Consider the following 20,955-nt stretch of genomic DNA (forward strand, 5'->3'; position numbering starts at 1 on the left):
CCACAATACTTTTGACTCATAGTCAGATTATTAAGAGCAGCATGACTATAAATTTCAATCTCTAAAAGTCAAGAGTTTTCATGGTTTATTTCCTTTTCCTTGATTTTTTTTTGTTAAGATGCATCCTTAGTACATCTCTGGCTTCTTCTCCCTGTACTTGGGCTGTTGTTCTTTAAAAAATACTTGAATAGAAAAACAATGTCTGTAATCTAGATTAGCTACTTCATGTACTGCGTAAATCACAATGAAATAGATCCTGTTTCACTACGTTTTAACTTTTGTGTCAAAAAAGTTTGAGTAAAACCTTGATGAGTTTTAAACAAGCTTAGAAAACATGGAATGTTAGATCATAGCAGCCTCAGACAAATGAAATATCATTCTGGAAACACTAGCCATACACCGCAACTTAGTAGGCACCTGCTCTCATGTATGCAAGAAGAGACAATTACAACTAATAAACACAAAAAGAGGTTTCTTTATCAAGTACATTGCCCATGGCACATTAGAAAGCATAATTTACTCATAATTAAATTATCACATTTCTTTGCAGATTTCCAGATTTAACCATGACAACACTAAAGACATCAAAAATCTCACTGCAGTGAGAAAACGTGAAAAACAAGGGGGAAAGGAACAGGAAAGAAGAAAGTAATGTTAGCTTAACTTGTAGCACTTCCCAGAACTGTACATCTTCTTGGGCATATGAAAAGAATACAGAAATGTCTAACAAATCACTAAGAATTCAAGGAAAAGGAAACAAAGCAGAGAAATTTAGAATTAATATATACTTGAATTCTTGACGCTTCCAGAAACTCCACTTAAGGACAGAAAAGATGGAAAATTAGTTCCATAAACCTCCATTTATTTTCATGGTTATGTGTTGCAATATTTAAATAGTGACAACAAACAGAACCACTACAAAATCACATCCATCAGTAATCAACATAAGGAAGACCTCCAGTAAGCTTTAGTTGTCAATCATCATACGTCACAATTACAAAGTAGAGCTAAGTAGCTATGAAATCAGCAACAAAAGCAAGTTCAGAAATGCATGCCTTGGAGCTACTTGAATGCAATGCCAGTATTGAGCCACAGCCTCCAAATTTATCATTTGCACAGCCATAATATACTTCCTTTATACCTAAAAAGGTGCAAGAGAAATCTTATTATTTATGAATAAACCAATTTAGGAAAGTTTAGTTTTATTTCAGTATGACCAACAGATGTACCAATGATCAATAATGCTGCTGCACACATATGCATGGTTCACATGTCACATAAAGGGAGCATGCTGAAAACTTCTCTGCAACTTCTGTAGCTGAAAATGCAGTCATCTGCCACTATTCCTGAAGGACATCAAGAGCTTCCATCTCTGCATGTCTTATTGCCTATGAAAGAGCAAGAAGAAAAACAAAGCAAGCATATCAAATTTAGGAGCTTTGTCAGAAAGATAGTTTCTCATAGTGTAGGTTAGCATAAATTTAGGAAATGCATTTCATAAGGAATGTTTTCTCCTTCAAGTTAACTAATTGAGAGAATCTATAAGATAGATTAAGGCATATACTACATGAACTCAACAATTTTTGCTCGCTTGAAGTTGCTGAGAATCTCACGTGGAAAAAGAGGGTTCTTACTGGATTAGCCACCTCCACCTTTTATAACAGTATTTTTATATATATACCTGGTAGCAAGGTGCCTTTATTCTTTCAATACGCTCCACAAGATACTAAAAGGGCCATACATTTTTCGTATCGACTATTCATCGCTGTCCATAAAATCATTTTTAGTAGTGTACTGTCACCATAAAACTATACATAATTGTAGCAATAGACTATTAGATAGGAGATGATCTCTACCAGAAACCAAGCTTAAACTATTTGTGTACATGTGGCCATTGTACGACGAAATATGCCCAAAGAGTAGGTTCTTAAAATCTTAAAAGGCAATACAATGCTCCCAATGCATTTTTATACCAAGTAAGAATACCAAAGTCAAGCTAACATACAGCCTAAGAAAACAATGTTAGGAACTTCACAAAAACAGATAAAGTCCATAATATGGCTCCAGACAAAGCATAATGGTAAATGAAAAATGCAACACATTGTGCATAATAAAGCAAGAATATTGCTATTGTTGGCCTTAGTCATATCTTATGAAAGATTAATGCGAACAAAACCCTTTACAACCTAATTATGCATGCAAAATTCCACTATTAACAGATTTGTTCAGATATATTATTGAAAACCATTCGCTAATTTAGACTAAAATACTAATCATCTTAATTAGAAAAGAAGGTAACATATCTGAAATGCACCTAGTTACTGAAAATCAGTTTCTTACCCAACTGGAAGCTTTGCCTTATATAAGAAAAGCAAATAGGTCTCGTTACTGGTTAGGAGAAGAAAACATGAGGATAAAAGTTAGAAATTCTCTCCTGCATGCATGCATGCATACAGGCAATTCAAGAGGAAGTCAGCATCAAGTTGCTAACAGTAGAAATATTCAGCATGTCTCATAGCTACAGATGGAATGAATGCATGTCTCATAGCTATGTGATCAAGATCTTGCAGGTCCTGTATAAATATACTGGTCACAAATTCCAAGCAATGGTTATTACCACATTCTCATCCTGTGATTCAAATGCGAATCCCACGTAACTATCAAACTTATATGGCTCTAACAACACTAAAGCAAAAAATGCAACTAATTTGAGAAACTACATGTCGCTGACTCCAGTGAGTCTTATCATTGGTACCTCAGAAGCTTATCTTTCATTAATTAGGTTTCACTCAAACATTCAAGAAGCTTCCAAGAGCTTTAGCTTCTAGGTCAATTTACTCCATAAACGCTACGGCACATAAGCATAAAAAGAGAACACTAAACTGTTGCGAAGGCCTCAGAATTCAGAATTGACAATCAGCTGTTTGTGCTTTTGTCGTCTCTATTCTACTGAATAACTTATGCAAACTCCGTGTTTCTTGTGATTTTTTTCTTTTTCATACCCACAGTCCACAGGGAGAAAGAAAATAATCACCTAACCAGTTATCCATGGGCACATCTCATGCACCAAGTAAATTTGGTTTTTAATTCTCCATAGATGCCAAAGTCAACAAGTGGTAAAAGGACTCGATTGTCCAGCAACCTTTCCTGGTGGCTTGCCATCTCACTGCATCTTCTTCATTCCTGAATGGTTTTGCCTCTCCAAGCGCCGCATAAAACATAGAGATAGAGACCTATCCCAGCGATCGAAGTTTCTCACAATTCAATAGTCCTGGAAAACCTTTCACCTGGTGCACATCAGTATGAATTGTACATACTACATATCCACAATTCCTAGACACCTCAAAAGCACCCTGCCGCGCCCCACCCCCCAACAAAACCCCACTGTGGCTAGTTGTCCACTGCCATGCCTGGTTTCGCATAAGGGAGTCCTAACCTATAGCACTTGGATTGGCTCAGTTTTCGCCTGAAAAGCGGACTGAACCAAACCATGTACAAGCTACTTCCCATTGTTTCACTCTCCCTCTGCTTGTATTTTCCATTGAACCTAGACTTCACCTACTTCTTTGAATCAATTGCCCACTTAACAAAAGAAAGGAAGAAAAGGTATGCCTTCTAGGGATCGTTGCTGATTTTGCAGCGTGTAACGTCGATTGCCAGCGAATTCACTACCAAGCATCCACAGACTAAACTTACTAAGAAACACCTTATTCAACGTCTCTCGAACAAATTCCCGGACACATTCTTCAAGTTCCCGCGCAATTGCAGCGCCGTACGAATCGAATTCAAAATCGAGCTGATCTACAGCGATCTACATGAAGCCTAGAACCTCGGGAGGGGATCGCTCGCCCCGAGCTGCTCTATCAGTTTCCGTGGCTTCGGTCGGCGGTGGTAGTCCGTTGCCTCCCGCTCGCCGGTCTCCGTAGCCGTCGATTCGCTCGGGACTTTGTCTATTTCGGGAAGACCAACTCCTTGTGCTTGTCGCCTCCATCGGCATGCGGCGATCTTCCGTTTCGTCAGAGCTCGGTGGTGGTGTCGGATGGAAGATGAGGAGGAGTCGCGATGCTGAAAGTGGCGTCGGTGGAGAGAGAAAATCTGGAAAAGAGTAAAAAAAAACAGAGAAAAAGAGCTAAAAAGAGAGGAGAAAACGAGAAGAACAAGTCAGAAAAGAAAAAATCAGGGAGCTCACTTACCTACGAATTGCTTCCTTCGCAAGTTTCTCGATCGTTCTCTTCTCCATCTGTCGAATCGGAGGAAGTCGACGTGGTCTTGATTCGCTTGCCTTGGGCGGGAATAAGCCCATGCTTTCTCTTGGGTGCTATTTGTTCATCTCTCTCGATTCTCCTTTGATGATCTTGCAGGTCTTCCTGTAGATCTGTTTCGGTCTATTCGTGTGCATCAATAAACTCTCGACTTCTGAACTTATTGATTCGTGATCAATCTCGTAGAGTAAAGCTGGATCGATTAGCCGATCATCTTGGAGCACGATTTTTAGATCGTCCTCCAATTTCTTGCAAAATATTCGGAATCCCCACTTTTTCATGTATTTGCCGGATACCGTAAGGCTAAATCGTACGCGACTCCCATCAATTCGATCAAAATCGACTGCTCCCCACAACTCTGGAGGTGTGAGATAACGAAGTCGGATATGATCCGACTGCAACGGTTCGAAATAGAATGCGGAACTTTCCCGCTTTTTGCCATTAACATGGGCAACAAAACGATATGAGTTTTCACTTTTCCCCTCATAATTATTCTTATCGAGAGAAACACAGAGAGCTAATCCAAAACACTTATCATACAAGTCTTTTGAAGCCATGAAAGATATGGAATCCTCTTCAATAGGGAGAACCCACTCCGGCATCTCTCCTTGAGGGAGAACAACAGCGTATCTAAAAAGCTGAAACAAAGATAGATCATTAGAAAGTACCCAAGTTTGTTATTAGTACCCAAATAGAAAAATTCAATTTGAATTTAGTAAGTAATCCTAAAGAATTCCACTTGGAATTGGAGCTCAATAAACGAGTGGAGATACATTGATCCTTGCTTGCAGTAGCATACAATCTCATGTGATAGAAATCATTCCCATAAAAGTACGGTAGCCAACTCCATTACATGCATACACGTGCAGAATCACTTTATATTTGTTTGAATTTCTTAAGCCTCCAATCTTGCCTTTTCTGCTATTGCAATAAACAAGCACGCATCTGATTCAGCATATAGTCCACATCAATATGCATGCGTGTGTGCGCGTGAGAGAGAGAATCTAACCTCGTTATGTAAGGAACTATTAGCCATGGTCAACCCTCTACGGACAAAATCATGAACTGAAGTTAAATCTCCACAATTTTGCAGAGATTCACAATTATCCGCCGTAATAGTACTCAAAAATGGTGGAAGCTCAGGAATCTCTTGTAATTGATGGCAATTTTCAACTAGCAAATAGGACAAATGATGACGTTTATTGATGGATGTAGGAAGGCTAGTAATATTGTTCCCCGACAGCTGTAATTGTGTCAAGAATGGAGAACATGAAAGATTCTCAAGAAAGTCTACTTCGGACAAATTACATCCCAAAAGGTTTAACTGATGTAAATTTGAAAGTTTGGTCTTCATGCAAGGATCAGCCGAATCCTCGTACTTTGGAAACCCGATTAAATTTGTGCAAAAATCAAGAGCCAAGTCTTCAAGGTTTTGTAACGTGTAAATGCTAGATGGAAGACGCGTCAAGTTCTCGCAATTACTTAAATACATACGCTCCAAAGAGACAAGATTTTCTATTGATGCAGAAAGCCCTTTAATAGCCGTTCTTTCTAAATGAAGCTCTTTTAGGGCTTTGAGTTTATGTGGAATATCAGGGAACCTTTCAAACTTTGTGCATTTTTCAAGACTGAGAGTTTGAAGATTTTTTGACTTGAGCTCATTTGGAAACACACTAAGCTCAGAGCACCCACAGAAATCCAACACTTGTAGCTTTTCATGATATGCGATGGACTCGTGGGCTTCTACCAAGTTTTTGCAATTATGGAGATCCAATCCCTCGAGATTTGGAGTACACGAGACGTCGGGCATGTGAACTAGCAACTTGCAGCCACTTAAATTAATGTACTTCAAATTTTGGAAGCCCTGCAAAAACAACGAAACCAACTTTGATAAACATCCCGAAAGGAAAAAAAGGGGCATTTGTATGATGATGTTGCTTCCTTACATTTAAAACGTGGAATTCCCGTTTGACAATAGGTTGCTAAATGAAGCATTTCCAGCATTGATCTTTCAAGAGATAATTATATTTTAGGTCATCAATCGTAATTATAGAGCAATTTCTTTATTTAATATAGAGGTGATCTGCTGTGTTGTCCACAAATAGGCCTATGTAAGTTGTTGGACATAGACGGGAGAGTCAAACTCGTGAAATGATGGTAATTTAATATCGGATGTCATTCACGTTATCCATAGTTTTATAATATCGATGATTAATAATATCATAATTTATTTGTAGGGGCTTAGCTTGATTTTAAGGGTTATAAAATTGGCTACACAACACATGGAGGAGATTGGGTTTGTCAGGGACAGGATGTGTCACAATTACGTATCCTTGATTGTTATATAATCTATATTGACCTGGTGAATATCTTCACAATTACATATGCCTTGGCCATGACACTCTTCCTGTGGAAGGAGGCAAGGAGCTTCCGCAGATCAGGCAACTCGGAACCTACTATTCAGGGTTCCGAGTAAATTTCTTCACCTATTAATTGACTTTTCATTTGTTCTATTGTAAATTATATGTTGTATTGAGAAATGACTCGACCCTTTCAAACTTCACCAGTAATTACAAATATCTCTCTCTCTCTCTCTCTCTCTCTCTCTCTCTCTCTCTCTCTCTATATATATATATATATATATATATATATATATATATCGGAAAAGCTTGCATGAAGTGGTAAAACGTGGCAAGCGCACGACCAAGCTTTACCCAGCAATTTAATTTCCATCGTCACCTTAGCAAATCAGAGATAACTCTATCATTTTACATTTTAGATATTATTTGAAAGAATTGAATATAAGTACACGATATAAAAAATTTCACAATTAAAATTGTGTTAGACAATTATTAAAAGAATTAGAATTAATATCATTGAAAGTCCCAAATCAGTACGCAGGTTTACTTCAACTTAATTTTCGTTTCACAAAAATCCTAAATTGGTACCATTATGACACAGTTACCCCAAACTAATTTTCTTCTAACAAAAAATCTCAAATTGGTACTCTTGATCCAAATTTACCCTCCATTAGTAGACGAAAATTAGTTTGAAATAAACATGTGCCGTGTATCATGCATGTGGCAATCACAAAATTTAAGTGAAGTGCCACGTGGTGAACATGCGAATGTAAGCCACATGACAAGACTATGTCAAGTGTCATGCCATGTGACAATTATAGAAGCATGGTGAAGTACCACGTGTCGAGTGCGGATGCGGGCCACGTGACAAAACTATTCCATGTGGCAATAACAGAAACAAAGTGAAGTACCACAGGGGAGCATAGGAATGAAGACTCTGTTAGTTCTAACTTTAACTATATATAATAGATGAATGCAGGATATAAATACTATCGCAATGTAATTGTGAAATTAAAATCTTTAATTTTTTTTGAAGTCATGCAAAGACAATGAAGCCAACTTTGAAAAACATTCGGAAGAAAATAAAAATTTCATATAATTCAAAATCTAGCTCCGACTTTCTATTAAGAAACTAGTGGTATGCCCCTACTGGATCATTTAGCTGTGCACGCATTACAAACATTACTGGCAAAGTTCCTAATAAATACTTTATTATGTCCACTTAGAAGTGCTGCTCCTTAAGAAATGATTTAAGCAATTAATAATGCCTTGTTTTACAGAATGGTGCATTCAAACTTTCGACTGAGCTAATTTTATTGATGTTGGACAAATCCCCGCCGTTTTTACTTCTATATACATGTCAACGAGTAGGGTTCACCATACTTTTGTTTCCCTTTTGTTCGATCACTATATAATTTTTCTGTAAAATAAAAAGGTTTATATGTAAACAACCGACAACAAATTGCATTTTGAATTTCTTCACTAGGTAGATTTGATCTGATTTTGAAACATATCTATGTCGATAGTTAGAGATATTGGGTTTAGAAAGTATGTAAACTTTATCTATACTATTATATATGGCGAAGATGATCTCCTACTTTAAAAGATTTTAATCTTTTTTTTTATATTCCTTCGATCAATTATCCTTAATTACTTATTTTACAGATATTATACCATGGACGGATACATGGAATTGATTATTTTGTTTTTTATATCTCACATATTTCAATATGAAAAGTCAAATTTTCTAATGATGCAATGACCTTCACAAAAATTTCAGATCTTGAAATATCTTTCTCTTTCCACATATATGTATAAAAAATCTTTTACTGTGTATATTATTAACAAAAATGTTTCCATTGAGTATTTCTAATAAAGAGTTCGCTTACTTTTCAAATGCCAATTTTGCTGCACTTAAAAATATTTCTAACGTAAGTAGTTAGCTTCATTTTGAAAGAAAATAGAGAAATAATTTCTAAAACAGAGGAACAATACTTCCTTTTGTCTGCTAGTACATATAATATGCATATAAATACACAAATAAGGTAGATAATGAAAAGGTCAATGTAGGTAAATGTTCACCTTAAATTGATTTGGCACTACTGGAATACTGCAATTGCTCATATCAAATCCCACTAATTTCTTTTGACCAGAGGAAAATTCTGGAATCCGGGGAGCGCATCCAATCCATCGAAACCATCTTAGCTCATTAGGAAGATAAATAGGACCTTGGAAAGTATTATCCACATTGCGCAAAATGAGCAATCTCAACCTTCTCATTTTTGTAAAAGCATCAGGACCAACACATATCTCTATCGGCTCAGGTGGCTCCAATACTATGGCTTTTACAGCACAATTTCCCTGTATATACAAGACTATTTAGGTTATGCATGTTCAGTAATTAGAGTAAAAAAGATAAGGAGCAGAATTTTGATGGTATTTGCAAGTCTTACCATGTCGCTTGATAGAACATCGACAACGTCATCATACAACCATAGTCTGCTGCGTCTCCCAGGATCATCGCTTTCTTGGTTCACAATATCCATACCCATCAATTGAATCAAGTCATGCATTTGTATGTTTCCGGACTCAGTTCTTATCAAGGACCTCTCCATGAGAATTTGTAATCCTATTACTGCCTTAAGATCGCAACTGTCGAGAACTTTCTTTACATACTCACTATCCCACCCCTTAAAGAAGCAGACAATGTGGAGAAAGATCTCTTTCACTTTTGGTTCTAGTCCACCATAACTTATTTTGAGCACATCATTGATGCCTTTTTTAGGAGCCATAGAAATTTCATCCAGTGCACTTTCCCATTCATATTCTCTTCTACCGCGTAAGAAAGAACCTAGCACCTCAAGTGCTAAGGGAAGGCCTTTAGCATGATTTAGAACACTATCCACTAGATTTGTCCTAATTTTAAAGTTTTGGTGTGTCGGAAAAGCATGCTTACTAAATAGCTCACAAGCATCACTATCATCCAGTTCTCTAACTTCGTACACATGATCTTGATCTATCCCGAGATAAGTTAGCAAATGGCTATCTCTTGTAGTAACAATGATCCTACTCCCATTACTAAACCACTTACCTTCTCCTACTAAAGCATGTAACTGGCACAAGTCATTCACATCATCAAGGATGAGGAGAACTTTTTTGTGACGAAGTCTTTCTTGTATTAGATTAATACCTCTATCAACATTGGACACTACTAATTTTTCTTTCAGTGCTAATATCTCAAATAGTAATTTTTCTTGCAAAGTAACTAAATCCTTGCATTCTTTCGAAGTTTCTCGAACATTTTCCAAAAAACTTGAACCTTCAAATTGTCTGAAAATTTCATTATAAATGGCTTTAGCTAGACTTGACTTCCCTATGCCTCCCTGTCCCCACAATCCCACCATGAGAACATGGTCATCAGACTCAAGGTTTAACATAGATTTCAACTTAATCACCTGGGAATCTATCCCAATCGGATGTGTAGCAACATGCAAAAGTGTTCGGTCTAGGTGAGTGGAGATTTCCGTCACAATTCTTTGTATAAGCTCTGACTCATCTCTGAAAAAAAAAACGAAAAATAGAAATTGTAGCATCGTTTTAGCAATTTGAATAAGCAAATAACAAGCAATTACTAGCCAACAATGACAAAAGCTGTGCATCACATTTTCACGTAACCACAACCAAACCAAAATGTATTCCCACCGAGTCGAATTAGAACTCAAAAGAGCTCCACAACAATCAAAACAACTTCAGGTTTCAACTTTTAGTCATCCAAGTGATTCATGTTCTTTTGATTTATACACGACGATTTACTTTTTTTTTTTGTTGAACTATCATGTGTGATTTATTTATATGCTTAATCAAAAAAAGTTATTTAGGACTTTGAACGATGGTTAAGATTTTGATTCAAAAACTATTAAAGTACCCTGAAGCACGATGTCATTGCTTAACATGGCATTTGCACACACTAATTATCCTGTATCAAGCGTTGCAAGCTTTCTCATTCCTTCCAAAGAAATGGGGTAAGTGCAGTAACACATAGTTAACATCTTGTCCATTGATCGATCAAGTTTTAGCATTATATATTGTTCAAATAAGTCAGTAAAACTTTCGGGCGATGAAGTCCTATTTTCCAATTTTTATTGCGGGAGAAAGCCACGTGTCTATTCTGTGGTTAGCCACGTGTGATTTTCAAACTCAAAATGCCAGGAGAGACGAGTTTAGGACTCGGTCGACGACAATCAAAAATCTGTAGAACTCAATTTACCAAAATGAAACGTGAAGACCTCAATAGCCCACAGATAGGAGATGTCTGGAACTTTTATTACACGTTGAGGGGGGCAACAAGGATCCATACGAAAGACCTATAGACCTTACGCGAATGAATCAGGGCTTAACAAAAGCTCAAGGCAGAATTCTCTTGTTCGATGCCCGATAATAGGTTTTTTTTTTCCGTGCCAGTGAATTTTAATAAATGTCGGAAGTGTCAAAAAAATGTAGGGAAAAAAAATCAGTCACTTTTCCTTTCACATAACTTGTTAGTAACTTACAACAGTTTTTTGAATCACCAACTTTTTATTATAATTTGCTACTTACCAATTTTGTACTAACTTACCAAATTAGATTTGCAGAACTTACGGCATCAAATTTTATATGAAATCACCAACATAAATTAGAGTGATTTACCCACATTTGTCACATTAAATAATTATTTACTAGTTTTGAGTTACCAACTCTCACTTGAGCGACTTGTTCTTTTAATTTACCAACTTTTTTATTGAATTACAAACTCTGATTTGAGTTACTTACTAACTAATTTCACAAACTGCCAATCTTAATTAGAGTGACCAATTTTTTTATGATTAAGTTACCTACTTATTTTGGGTTATCAATCCTCGTTTGAGTTACTTGCCAAGCTTAAGTTTCTTTTAATTATCAACTTTTTTCACTTTTGCCAATTTTATTAACTAAGTCTTAGATTTATCAACTCTTACATGAAATTACTGAAAAAAATTTAAGCCACTCAAGAATTTTCAGGAATCATAAGATGAAGCATCTATATGTATACTTACAATCATATGTGTCTAGATTTTTCACAAACAATCTCTATAACTACTTGTAAAAGTTAGCTTCTTGCACAAAATATGGACTCCACTCTACTTACCCATCTTTATAATGCCACCCGGACAAGCTACCGGCATCAAAAAGAGCTTTCTCCCATCTCTTCACTTCCTTCGAATCCTTCCCAAACTTGGACTCATGCTTAATCATAGCTTCTCTGTACCTCTCTCTTGGTGTTCTCACTTCTCTAGGTTCCACTTTGTAAAACAAGGGAAAGACCATGAGATCTCTTTCTTTCTTGTAGTCCATGATTCTCGCCACCTCTTCCAAACACCACCATGAGGAAGCGTAATCCTCGGAGAATACGATTATCGCAATCTGTGATTCCTCAATTGCTTTCATAAGCGCCGGCGCTATTTGCTCTCCTTTCCTGAGCTCCTTGCTATCAACATAAGTGTTGATTCCTTTCTGGTCAAGAGCTCTGGAGAGATGACCAAGGAAGTTGTTCCGGATGTCCTCGCCTCTGAAACTTAAGAACACATGGTATATCCTTTCGAGTTTCGATGAAGAAGCCATTAGATGATGGAGTTTAACAATCAGCAAGCAACGAGTATTAGCTGAAGATTTGGTATAGCGCTTTCCGGTAGTTCGTTCACCACTTGATCTTCTTGTTGATTTATTGTTGTACCAGAGGACAGAGATGCATGACTTTTTTAGGGTAGGGTCGATAAAGAATAATATTAGAATTTTGGAAAATAATGGTGCTTAAGGATGGACCTAGTTATTAAATAGGTGTGAACACATGGACTTTTTTTCACTGAATACCGCAAATGATGGCATTATTCGGATTGGCTGATTAACACAAAATTTATTTTGTTTGGTGTTGGAGTTATTTTTAAATTGTTGTTAAACGTGACCGGTCTGCAAGCCATATGTCCGACAAAAGTAGTGAATAGAATAGATCACCACTGGTCATAGTGGAATCAATTATTGCACAAACTGACAAACAACTTGAGAGTAGTGGCTTCCTCGAAATGGCATTTCCAACCTCTGAATACGTTTTTTTTTCTTGGGGGGCACTAAATAATAGTTGAACACATGATGACTCAAAAGATATATAATTATACGCATAATTAAGTATATTAGAAAAGAATAATATTCTATGAACAATAGTAGAACTCCGGAAAATCTCGGTGCTTAAGTATGGACCAAGATAACTAAGAGGTACAAACACATGAACTTATTTTCACTTAAAGCCACATACCACAGCATTATTTGGATTGTCTTATTGAAACAAGTTTCTTTGTTTGATGTTGAATTAATTGTTAGATTGTTGATGCACTTGACCGGTCAACATAAGATAAACTTGTAATTAATTTACCAGCTTCGAGGGAATGACTTTCATTTATTGAGTCTTCGTTTATCTTTTTCTTACTTGGGAAATAAAGAATTGCCTTTCATTAGTTAGCTTTTGTCATAGGTTCACTAATAAGACAAACTTTGACGGCTTTCTAGTAATGGCGTTACCGACCTTTGAGCAGTTAGTTCCTCTTTCCTAGTTAATAATTTAACGCATACTCATAAGATACATAATTATATATGCAAAATTTTAGTATATCATAGCTAAGTGATATGATATGCCTTCAATCAGAGGTGAAGGTATATTATATTGGTTAGCTTTATGTATGCAGACTCTTATATAGCGAATTTGCGGGTAATAATCGATGTACCTTGATATTCGTGACAGGACACTAATCAATAAATTACTTAATTGATTTCTTGTCATTATAAAATGAAAGGTGCTATGAAATCTGTGGTGGCACCATGTGCGCCAATATCGTCGGTTTGATGTTCTAGGATTTTCGGTGTCCAACCCAATAATCTTTCTCTAGTCAAGAGTCACTTGTGCGCACATGTGATTCGGCTTGGATTTACTTCACCTCGAGTAACATGGTCGAAGATACGCCATTAGGCCCACAAAATGGTGAGAAATGATGGATCTAGAAAATCATGTGTATAAACAAACGCAATGCTATCCTACTAGGAATATGAGATATGTAAATATTCATGAGAAATTAGACAAATAGTATTTGAACCGTGTTATAAAAGTATTTGAACTACTTAATGAATACTAAAAGATCTATTTCGTACTGAGGAACGCCGCACAATTTTTTTTCTAATTTCTTTTCGTGAACTCAAATGGTTCTGGGGCCGAATGAAGTTATGGATTCTTATACATGGCTTATGGTAGCAATCATGAATTGAGTAGTTTCTTTGATATGTTCAACTAACCAGAATAAAAAAATTTATAATAGTGCATTGATCTTTGTAGTGAAATGTTATTCTTAACATAAACAAAGCATAAACTGATGCTGAACAAACTATAGTTATTACATCTACGATTAAAACTTGTGTGAGTGTCATTATTGCATCTACAACGAAAAGTTGTGTTGTGAGAGTGTACACCCACGGTAGAGATTGAGAGATTACAGAATAATAGTTGTCACTTGCTTAGCCATGACTTTGTCCTCCCCTTTTATTGTTATTGTTTAATGTTATGATGCATGTTATGTGATGCATTGACTTACGAAGAAAATATAGAATATTTAAGTTATTTGAGAATATCAGTTGGTATGACTTCCACAATTCCTATAGTAGATACATTTTTATGAAATTGCATTATCGTTTACTTGATGCCATAGAAATAACGATGGTTGTCACTTGCTTAGCCATGACTTTGCTTGTCACGCTCCGAACCCTATGGCACGCGACAACCCTACCGAGGTCGATTCAGTGCGACGTCCCAGGACGCGTCGCCGACCCGAAATCCAAAACAGAGAACAATGCACAAGCGGAAGCAAACAAACACCCGTACAAATTAAAACCACATGACCAAGGATAGCAGTAATACCATAAATACAACTTGTACTAATAACGGGGATTTACAATGTCTATTACAACAGAATAAACATATAAAAGCCAAAACGGGTCAACAGTCACCAACGTCAAAAGGGGGGTACGTGGCTCGGCGGTCAAGCACTATATCTAGCTAGGGCTCCTCCCAAAACGTATCGGTACGCCTGCCATCCTCATGTCACGCCCCGCACTCCTCGGCGCGCCACATCCCTCGTAAAGGTCGATTCGTGTGCGACGTCCCAGGACGCGTCGCCGACCCAACACCCAACACAGAGATATAAAGCACATGCGGAAGTAATTAAAACCACCCGTACAATAAAATACACATAATCCAGGATAGCCATACAACAACCAGCACGGATAAATATACACTTGTTTTGACATCGGGAAACATATACAATATTTATAAACAGCCCACACTTAAAAATCAAAAGCGGGGTACGTGGCTCGGCGATCAACCACTATATCTAGCCGGGGCTCCTCCCAAAACGTTTCAATACGCCTGCCATCCTCAGGGCTGGGGGTCTGAAAAATTGGGTTTCAACAACAGTGAGAATAAATCTCAGCGAGTAATTCCCTAAACCTAAATTAGGCTAAAGTGCACCTCCTGACGAGTACTAAATCAACACCCCAAGCAAATCATAATTGATTTAGGCCCTTGGGCCCAAATCCAACACTCACCTTGCCCTGCAGGTTAGGCACTTACAATTCAAGCATAAAACATAGGACCCAGTCGCAGCACATGTACACATCATTTGGTCACAACGCATGTCATGCTTATGCTCGTGCTCATACGCGTGCTCACGCCTCATCAATGCATTTTCGCACGCTTGCACTCTAGCATACTTGCCATTTATCAATTTCTCCTCCGACCCGCGTTAAACGCATCAGTCCGACCCGCGTAAAACGCATCGGGTCTATCACTATCCAACACTTCTCGGCCGCGTAAACGCATCGGGCCCGGTGTCTCTAGCCGCGTAAACGCATCAGGCGCAACACCGATCTCCATATACGGACCGAACCCGCGTAAACGCATCAGGTTGGCCGTCTTCCGGCAATCCGGGCATCGTCCCGCGTTAAACGCCTCAGGACGGGTTCACTACCCCGCGTAAAACGCATCAGGGTTTATTGTGATCACACATTCACAAGCACCAATTTTCATCTGAACCCCGCGTTAAACGCATCAGGGCATTTTAGGTGATCACAATGCACATGTCACTCGAGCACACTTGTAACTGCACATGCCGTGCCAATGCTCGTGATGCAAACTCATGGCTATAACGTTCACATATGGGCATTCACTTGCACCGCACCACTTACTCAAATCACGATGCAATCATGCGCATTTGCACCACGCATATTCAATTTCATAAATCAACATGCTCAATCAGACAATCAATTCAAATCAGCCATGGCATCAACTTGACACACAATCCATGCACAATCCACACAACCGGGATAACAAGAACCCTCGCATTCGAGGCCCGCCAAGCTATTCCATTCTTAGTTCCGCTAAACAAGCAACATGGCATCCTAAAATCAATCACAACAAGACTCATTTAGCTAGTCAATTGATCAATGCGATCATTCCCGGTAATCACACAATTAACCTCCAAATTGATCGCTCATAGACCAATTCAAACCCGGTATGGACAGCCACCAAACAGATCGTCCTAGGCCAACAAATGTCCTCAAAACACTCCATTTGACTCCCCAAAATATCACCCAAATCAGCCACCATGAGGACCAAATGAGGCGCGCACTATAATCCACATTTGAACCCGAAATCAACCCCAAACTCGGGCCGAATCATTCCAATACTTTCAGCCTTCATGCAGCACATTCCAAGTCATTACACCTCATTAAAATGATCCCGTTAGACCACCAAAACCGCCATGAAAACAGCCGCTATTCGGTCTTCAATTTACACCCGCCAAATTCACAATTTCGCCCAATTTGAGGCACCTATGCACAGCCACTTCACAGCACTATACGGGTCATTAAACCTCAACTAAATCATCGCACTAAGCTCGTAAAATAGCCACAAGATCAGTACGAAAACAGCCACCATTTAGCTCGCAAATTTCACTCGCCAAAATCACAATTTTTGTCCAAATCACAACTCTCATGATCAGCCACCACGCAGCACGTTATGGACCGCCAAACCTCAGTCAAATTATCAGTCTAGGTCACCAAATGCGCCACAAAACCAGCCCCTAACAGCCTCCACCGTTTAACCCCTAAATTAACCTAATTAACCCCTAAAACCCGTCTAGAAATGCAAATTGTCCTAATTAGGGCTTAGGGTCAAACTCACCGGGTGTCCTAAGCTTCAAACCGAGCCGAACACGCGGCAATGGCGGCTGGACAGCGGCGACGCCTCGCTGGAACAATAACGGCAGCGGCGGTTCCGGCGAACGGCGCGAGCCTAGGCGGATGGGTGGCTGGTCGCGGCGGTCGGGAGAGAGAGAGGACAGACTGGTGAGGCTGGTGAGGCGTGGGATGGTGGTTCCCGGCAACGGCTCCGGCGGCGGCGGCGGCGACTCCTCCGGTGAGGTGCTCCCCACGGCCAAACAAGAGAAAGAGAGGGGGAGTGATGGCTGTGGGTGGAAGGGCTGCCGGCTGAGGAGAAGGGAACGGCGGCCCACGGTCGGCGCGACGCACGGTTGAGCTGGCCGGCGACGGTGCGGCACGCCAGGCCGAGGCGGAGGGCAGCGGCGACGGCTTGCTGTCACGCGCGCGTGAGGGAGAGAAAGGGAACGGTCGGGGCGGTGGCTGGTGGTCAACGCGACGGTGGTCGGGCTTCTTGCGGCGGCGACCCGGCGGAGTAGCGTCGGGCGGAGGCGAAGGGCGGCCGAGCGGGCGGACGGCGCCCAGGGCGAACGGAGCGGAGAACCGGTCGCGGGCGAAGAAGGAGGAAGAAGAAGAAGAACAGAGGAAGAAAGGAAAAAGAAAGAAAGAAAAGAAAAGAAGAGAGAGAGAGTAGGTGGGGGTGGGTGTTGAGGGGACATCTGCAGAGAGGGGAAACGTGACCGGAGGGGGAAAGAACGTGCGCGGTCAGAGGAAAAAAAAGGAGAGAGAAGGAGAGAGAAAGAGAGAGAGAGAGGGAAAATAAAAGAAAATATTTGAACATTCAAATATTATTTGCAATCCGATGGCCCAAATTAAAAACCGAAAGTGGTCTACGGGTCCAAAATAAGCCTCGCACATAAAAAGGGACAAAGGCCAAATTGATTAGACCAAATCATAACGAGGGAGGTCTACTAGTCCAAATTTGCACGTGGTCAAAAACTCCCATTTTTCCATCATTCCTGACAATCTCAACGTTGGCTACCATAATATTGACACCGTCCAATTTATTTTGTCCCGAAACTCCCGGAAATCGGCGCAAGTTCGGGATCCAAATAACGGCCAAATTTGATCGAGTGCGATTCTAGCGAAATCTCTAATTTAAAATGATAACCGGAGGAGTGATCAGTTCCCGGGCGAGATTTTACTATAAGCACACTGACAAATTACGCGTTTTATAAATCCCAAAAATGGGCCGAAATTCGGGATGTCACACCTCAAGGCTGGGGGTCTGAAAAATTGGTTTTCAACAACAGTGAGAATGAATCTCAACGAGTAGGTTCCCTAAACCTAAGCTAGGCTAACATGCACCTCCTGACGAGCACTAATCAACACACCAATCAAACTATAATTGACTTAGGCCCCCGGGCCCAAATCCAATACTCACCTTGCCCTGCAAGTTAGGCACTTACAATTCAAGAATAAAACATAGGACCCAATCACAGCACATGCACACATCACTTGGTCACAACGCATGTCATGCTTATGCTCGTGCTCATAGGCGTGCTCACGCCTCATCAATGCATTTTCGCACGCTTGCACTCCAGCACACTTGCAATTATCAATTCTCCTTCGACCCGCCTAAAACGCATCAGGTCCAACCCGCGTAAAACGCATCAGGTCCATCACTTCAAGATCGATCTCTAGCCCGCGTAAAACGCATCAGGCTTATGGCACAACACCCGCGTAAAACGCATTAGGCTTGGCCATCTTCCGGTAGTCCGGGCATCGTCCCGCATAACATGCCTCAGGACGGGTTCAATACCCCGCGTAAAACGCATCAGGGCTTTATGTGATCACACATTCACATACACCAGTTATTATCTGAACCCCGCGTTAAACGCATCAGGGCATCTTAGGTGATCACATGCTCATGTCACTCGTGCACACTCATATATGCACATGCCGTGCCAATGCTTGATATGCACACTCATGGCCATAACGTTCACACTTGGGCATTCAAGAAGTTCACAATGAGCATTCAATTGCACAACACCGCTTGTTCAATTCACAACGCAATATGCTCAACTTACACCACACATATTCAATTTAATGAATCAATATGCCCAATCAGTCAATCAATTCAAATCAGCCATGGTACGTCATCGGCACACGGAAATCACGCAATTAAGCCATTAAACTTGCACAGGTCTAAGGTCCACCAAGCCTATCCTTTCTTCGCCACATAAGTACTCAACATGGCATAGCAAATTGATCACAATCAAGGACAATCCAGCCAGTCCATAAGTTAATTCAACCATTCCCGGTAATCACGCAACTAAGCCCCCAAATTGATCGCGCCTTGTCCAATTCAATCCCGATATGGACAGCCACCAAGCAAGGCATTCTAGGCCAATAAATATCCTCAAAAGACTCCATTTGGCTCCCCAAAACATCACCCAAACCAGCCACCTCGAGGACCACACTAGGCGCGCACTACAATCCACAATTGAACCCGAACTTGCTCCATACTTGGGTCGATTCAATCCAATATGTCCAGCCATCGCACAGCTCATTCTAAACCTCTAAACCTCAATTAAAATTATCACACTAAGCCGCGAAATAGCCACAAAAACAGCCACCATACGGTCTACAAATTCATCCTCCAAGTTCACAATTTCGCCCAAATTAAGGCGTTTATGCTTCGCCACATCACAGCACTCTATAGACCACTACACCTCGATTAAATCATCACTCTCGGTCACCAATTGCGCCACAAAATCAGCCCCTAACAGCCTCCACACGCTAACCCCTATATTACCCTAATTAACCCCTAAAACTCATCTAGAAATGTAAATTAGCCTAATTAGGGTTTAGGATTGTACTCACTTGGATTCCTCGGCTCCAAATAGGGCTGAGCAAGTGACGAGGACGGGCTGGGACACGGCGGATCCGCGCCGGAACAGTGACTGACGAGCGGCGGCTCCGGCGAGGCCCTTGAGCGGCCGAGAAGGAGAGAGGGGAGCGGGAGAGAGAGATACGGCGAGAGGGAGAGGGAGAGGGAGATGGAGGCTGAAGGGGTGCGGACCGGCGGCGGCTGGCCGGACGAGCCGGCGACGGGCGAGCTGGCCGGCGGGCAGCAACGACGGGGATGGTTGGGCTCGTCGGAACCGAAACAGGGGAGAGGCCGGGGAGGAGAGAGACAGGGGGAACTGGTCTCGTGGCGGCTCGGAGGCGGCATGGCGGCTTCCACGGGTGGCCAGGCGACGGAGGATAGGCCGCCGGGGCGGCTGGAAAGCGGCCGCCGGGTCGCGGCGGTCGCAAAGAACGAGCCGCTGCTCGCGCGCCTCGCGGGCAGGCCGGCAACGCGCGGTCGCGGCGACAGACGGTGGTGCGGCTCGGTCGGGGCGACGGCGACGGGGCTGGAGGCGAGCTTGATCGGCGGTCGGCGAGCAGGACAGAAACGAAGCAGAACCAGTCGGGGCCAAGGAGGAAGAAAGGAAGAAGAAGAAAGAAGAAAGAGAAAAAGAAAGAAAAAGAGGGAAAGAAGGAGAGAGAGAGAGAGGGAGTGGTTGCATGGGGAAGGAGGGGGAAACGTGCGCATGGCAGGGGGGAAAGGACAGACGCGGCAGAGGGAGGAGAGAGACAGAGAGAGAGAGATAGAGAGAGAGAGAGGGGGGCGCGAGCGGGAAAAAGGGGAGGAGAGAGAAAGAGAGAAAAAGTCAAAGGTAATTATCGCAATCCACGGTCCACGGTTCAAACTCAAAAACGATCTAATGGTCCATAATAATCCTAATTAATAATATAGGAAAAAGGGCCAAAAGAAAATAACTCAAAACACACTATGAGGGAGGTCTACTAGTCCAAATCCGCACCCGGTCAAAAATCCACTTTTCACATATTCCTGTCAATAGCGACGCTGGCCACAATAATATCGACACCGTCTGTCACGCCCCGCACCCTACGAGCGCGCGATCATCCCTCGATGGTCGATCATTGAACGCGACGTCCCAGGACGCGTCGCCGACCCAAACGAAACACCCAACAATAAAGGCAAGCGGAAGCGA

The 20,955-nt window shown here is 41.0% G+C and overlaps 1 protein-coding gene and 1 long non-coding RNA gene across 2 annotated transcripts; both read right to left on the bottom strand.

Annotated features, from left to right (window-relative positions):
- Positions 1 to 741: 741 nt before the first annotated feature.
- On the bottom strand, positions 742 to 3,348 carry LOC130139265 (uncharacterized). The gene is made up of 3 exons (XR_008817452.1): positions 3,143 to 3,348; positions 1,230 to 1,388; positions 742 to 1,141 (listed from the first exon to the last, which is right to left on the bottom strand). It is a non-coding gene; the product is annotated as an uncharacterized LOC130139265 (long non-coding RNA).
- A 273-nt stretch (positions 3,349 to 3,621) lies between these two features.
- On the bottom strand, positions 3,622 to 12,411 carry LOC115694189 (TMV resistance protein N-like). Its single transcript, XM_056315862.1, has 5 exons — positions 11,787 to 12,411; positions 9,076 to 10,180; positions 8,705 to 8,983; positions 4,194 to 6,126; positions 3,622 to 4,095 (listed from the first exon to the last, which is right to left on the bottom strand). Exons 1-4 carry the CDS (start codon positions 12,257 to 12,259, stop codon positions 5,230 to 5,232), a joined length of 2,754 nt encoding a protein of 917 aa, XP_056171837.1. The 5' UTR covers positions 12,260 to 12,411; the 3' UTR covers positions 3,622 to 4,095; positions 4,194 to 5,229.
- Between the last annotated feature and the right edge of the window lie 8,544 nt (positions 12,412 to 20,955).

Source organism: Syzygium oleosum, unplaced genomic scaffold (assembly GCF_021117445.2).
Source record: "Syzygium oleosum isolate NSW1041296 unplaced genomic scaffold, Sole_v2.1 Sole_v2.01, whole genome shotgun sequence".
Lineage (NCBI taxonomy): Eukaryota > Viridiplantae > Streptophyta > Magnoliopsida > Myrtales > Myrtaceae > Syzygium > Syzygium oleosum.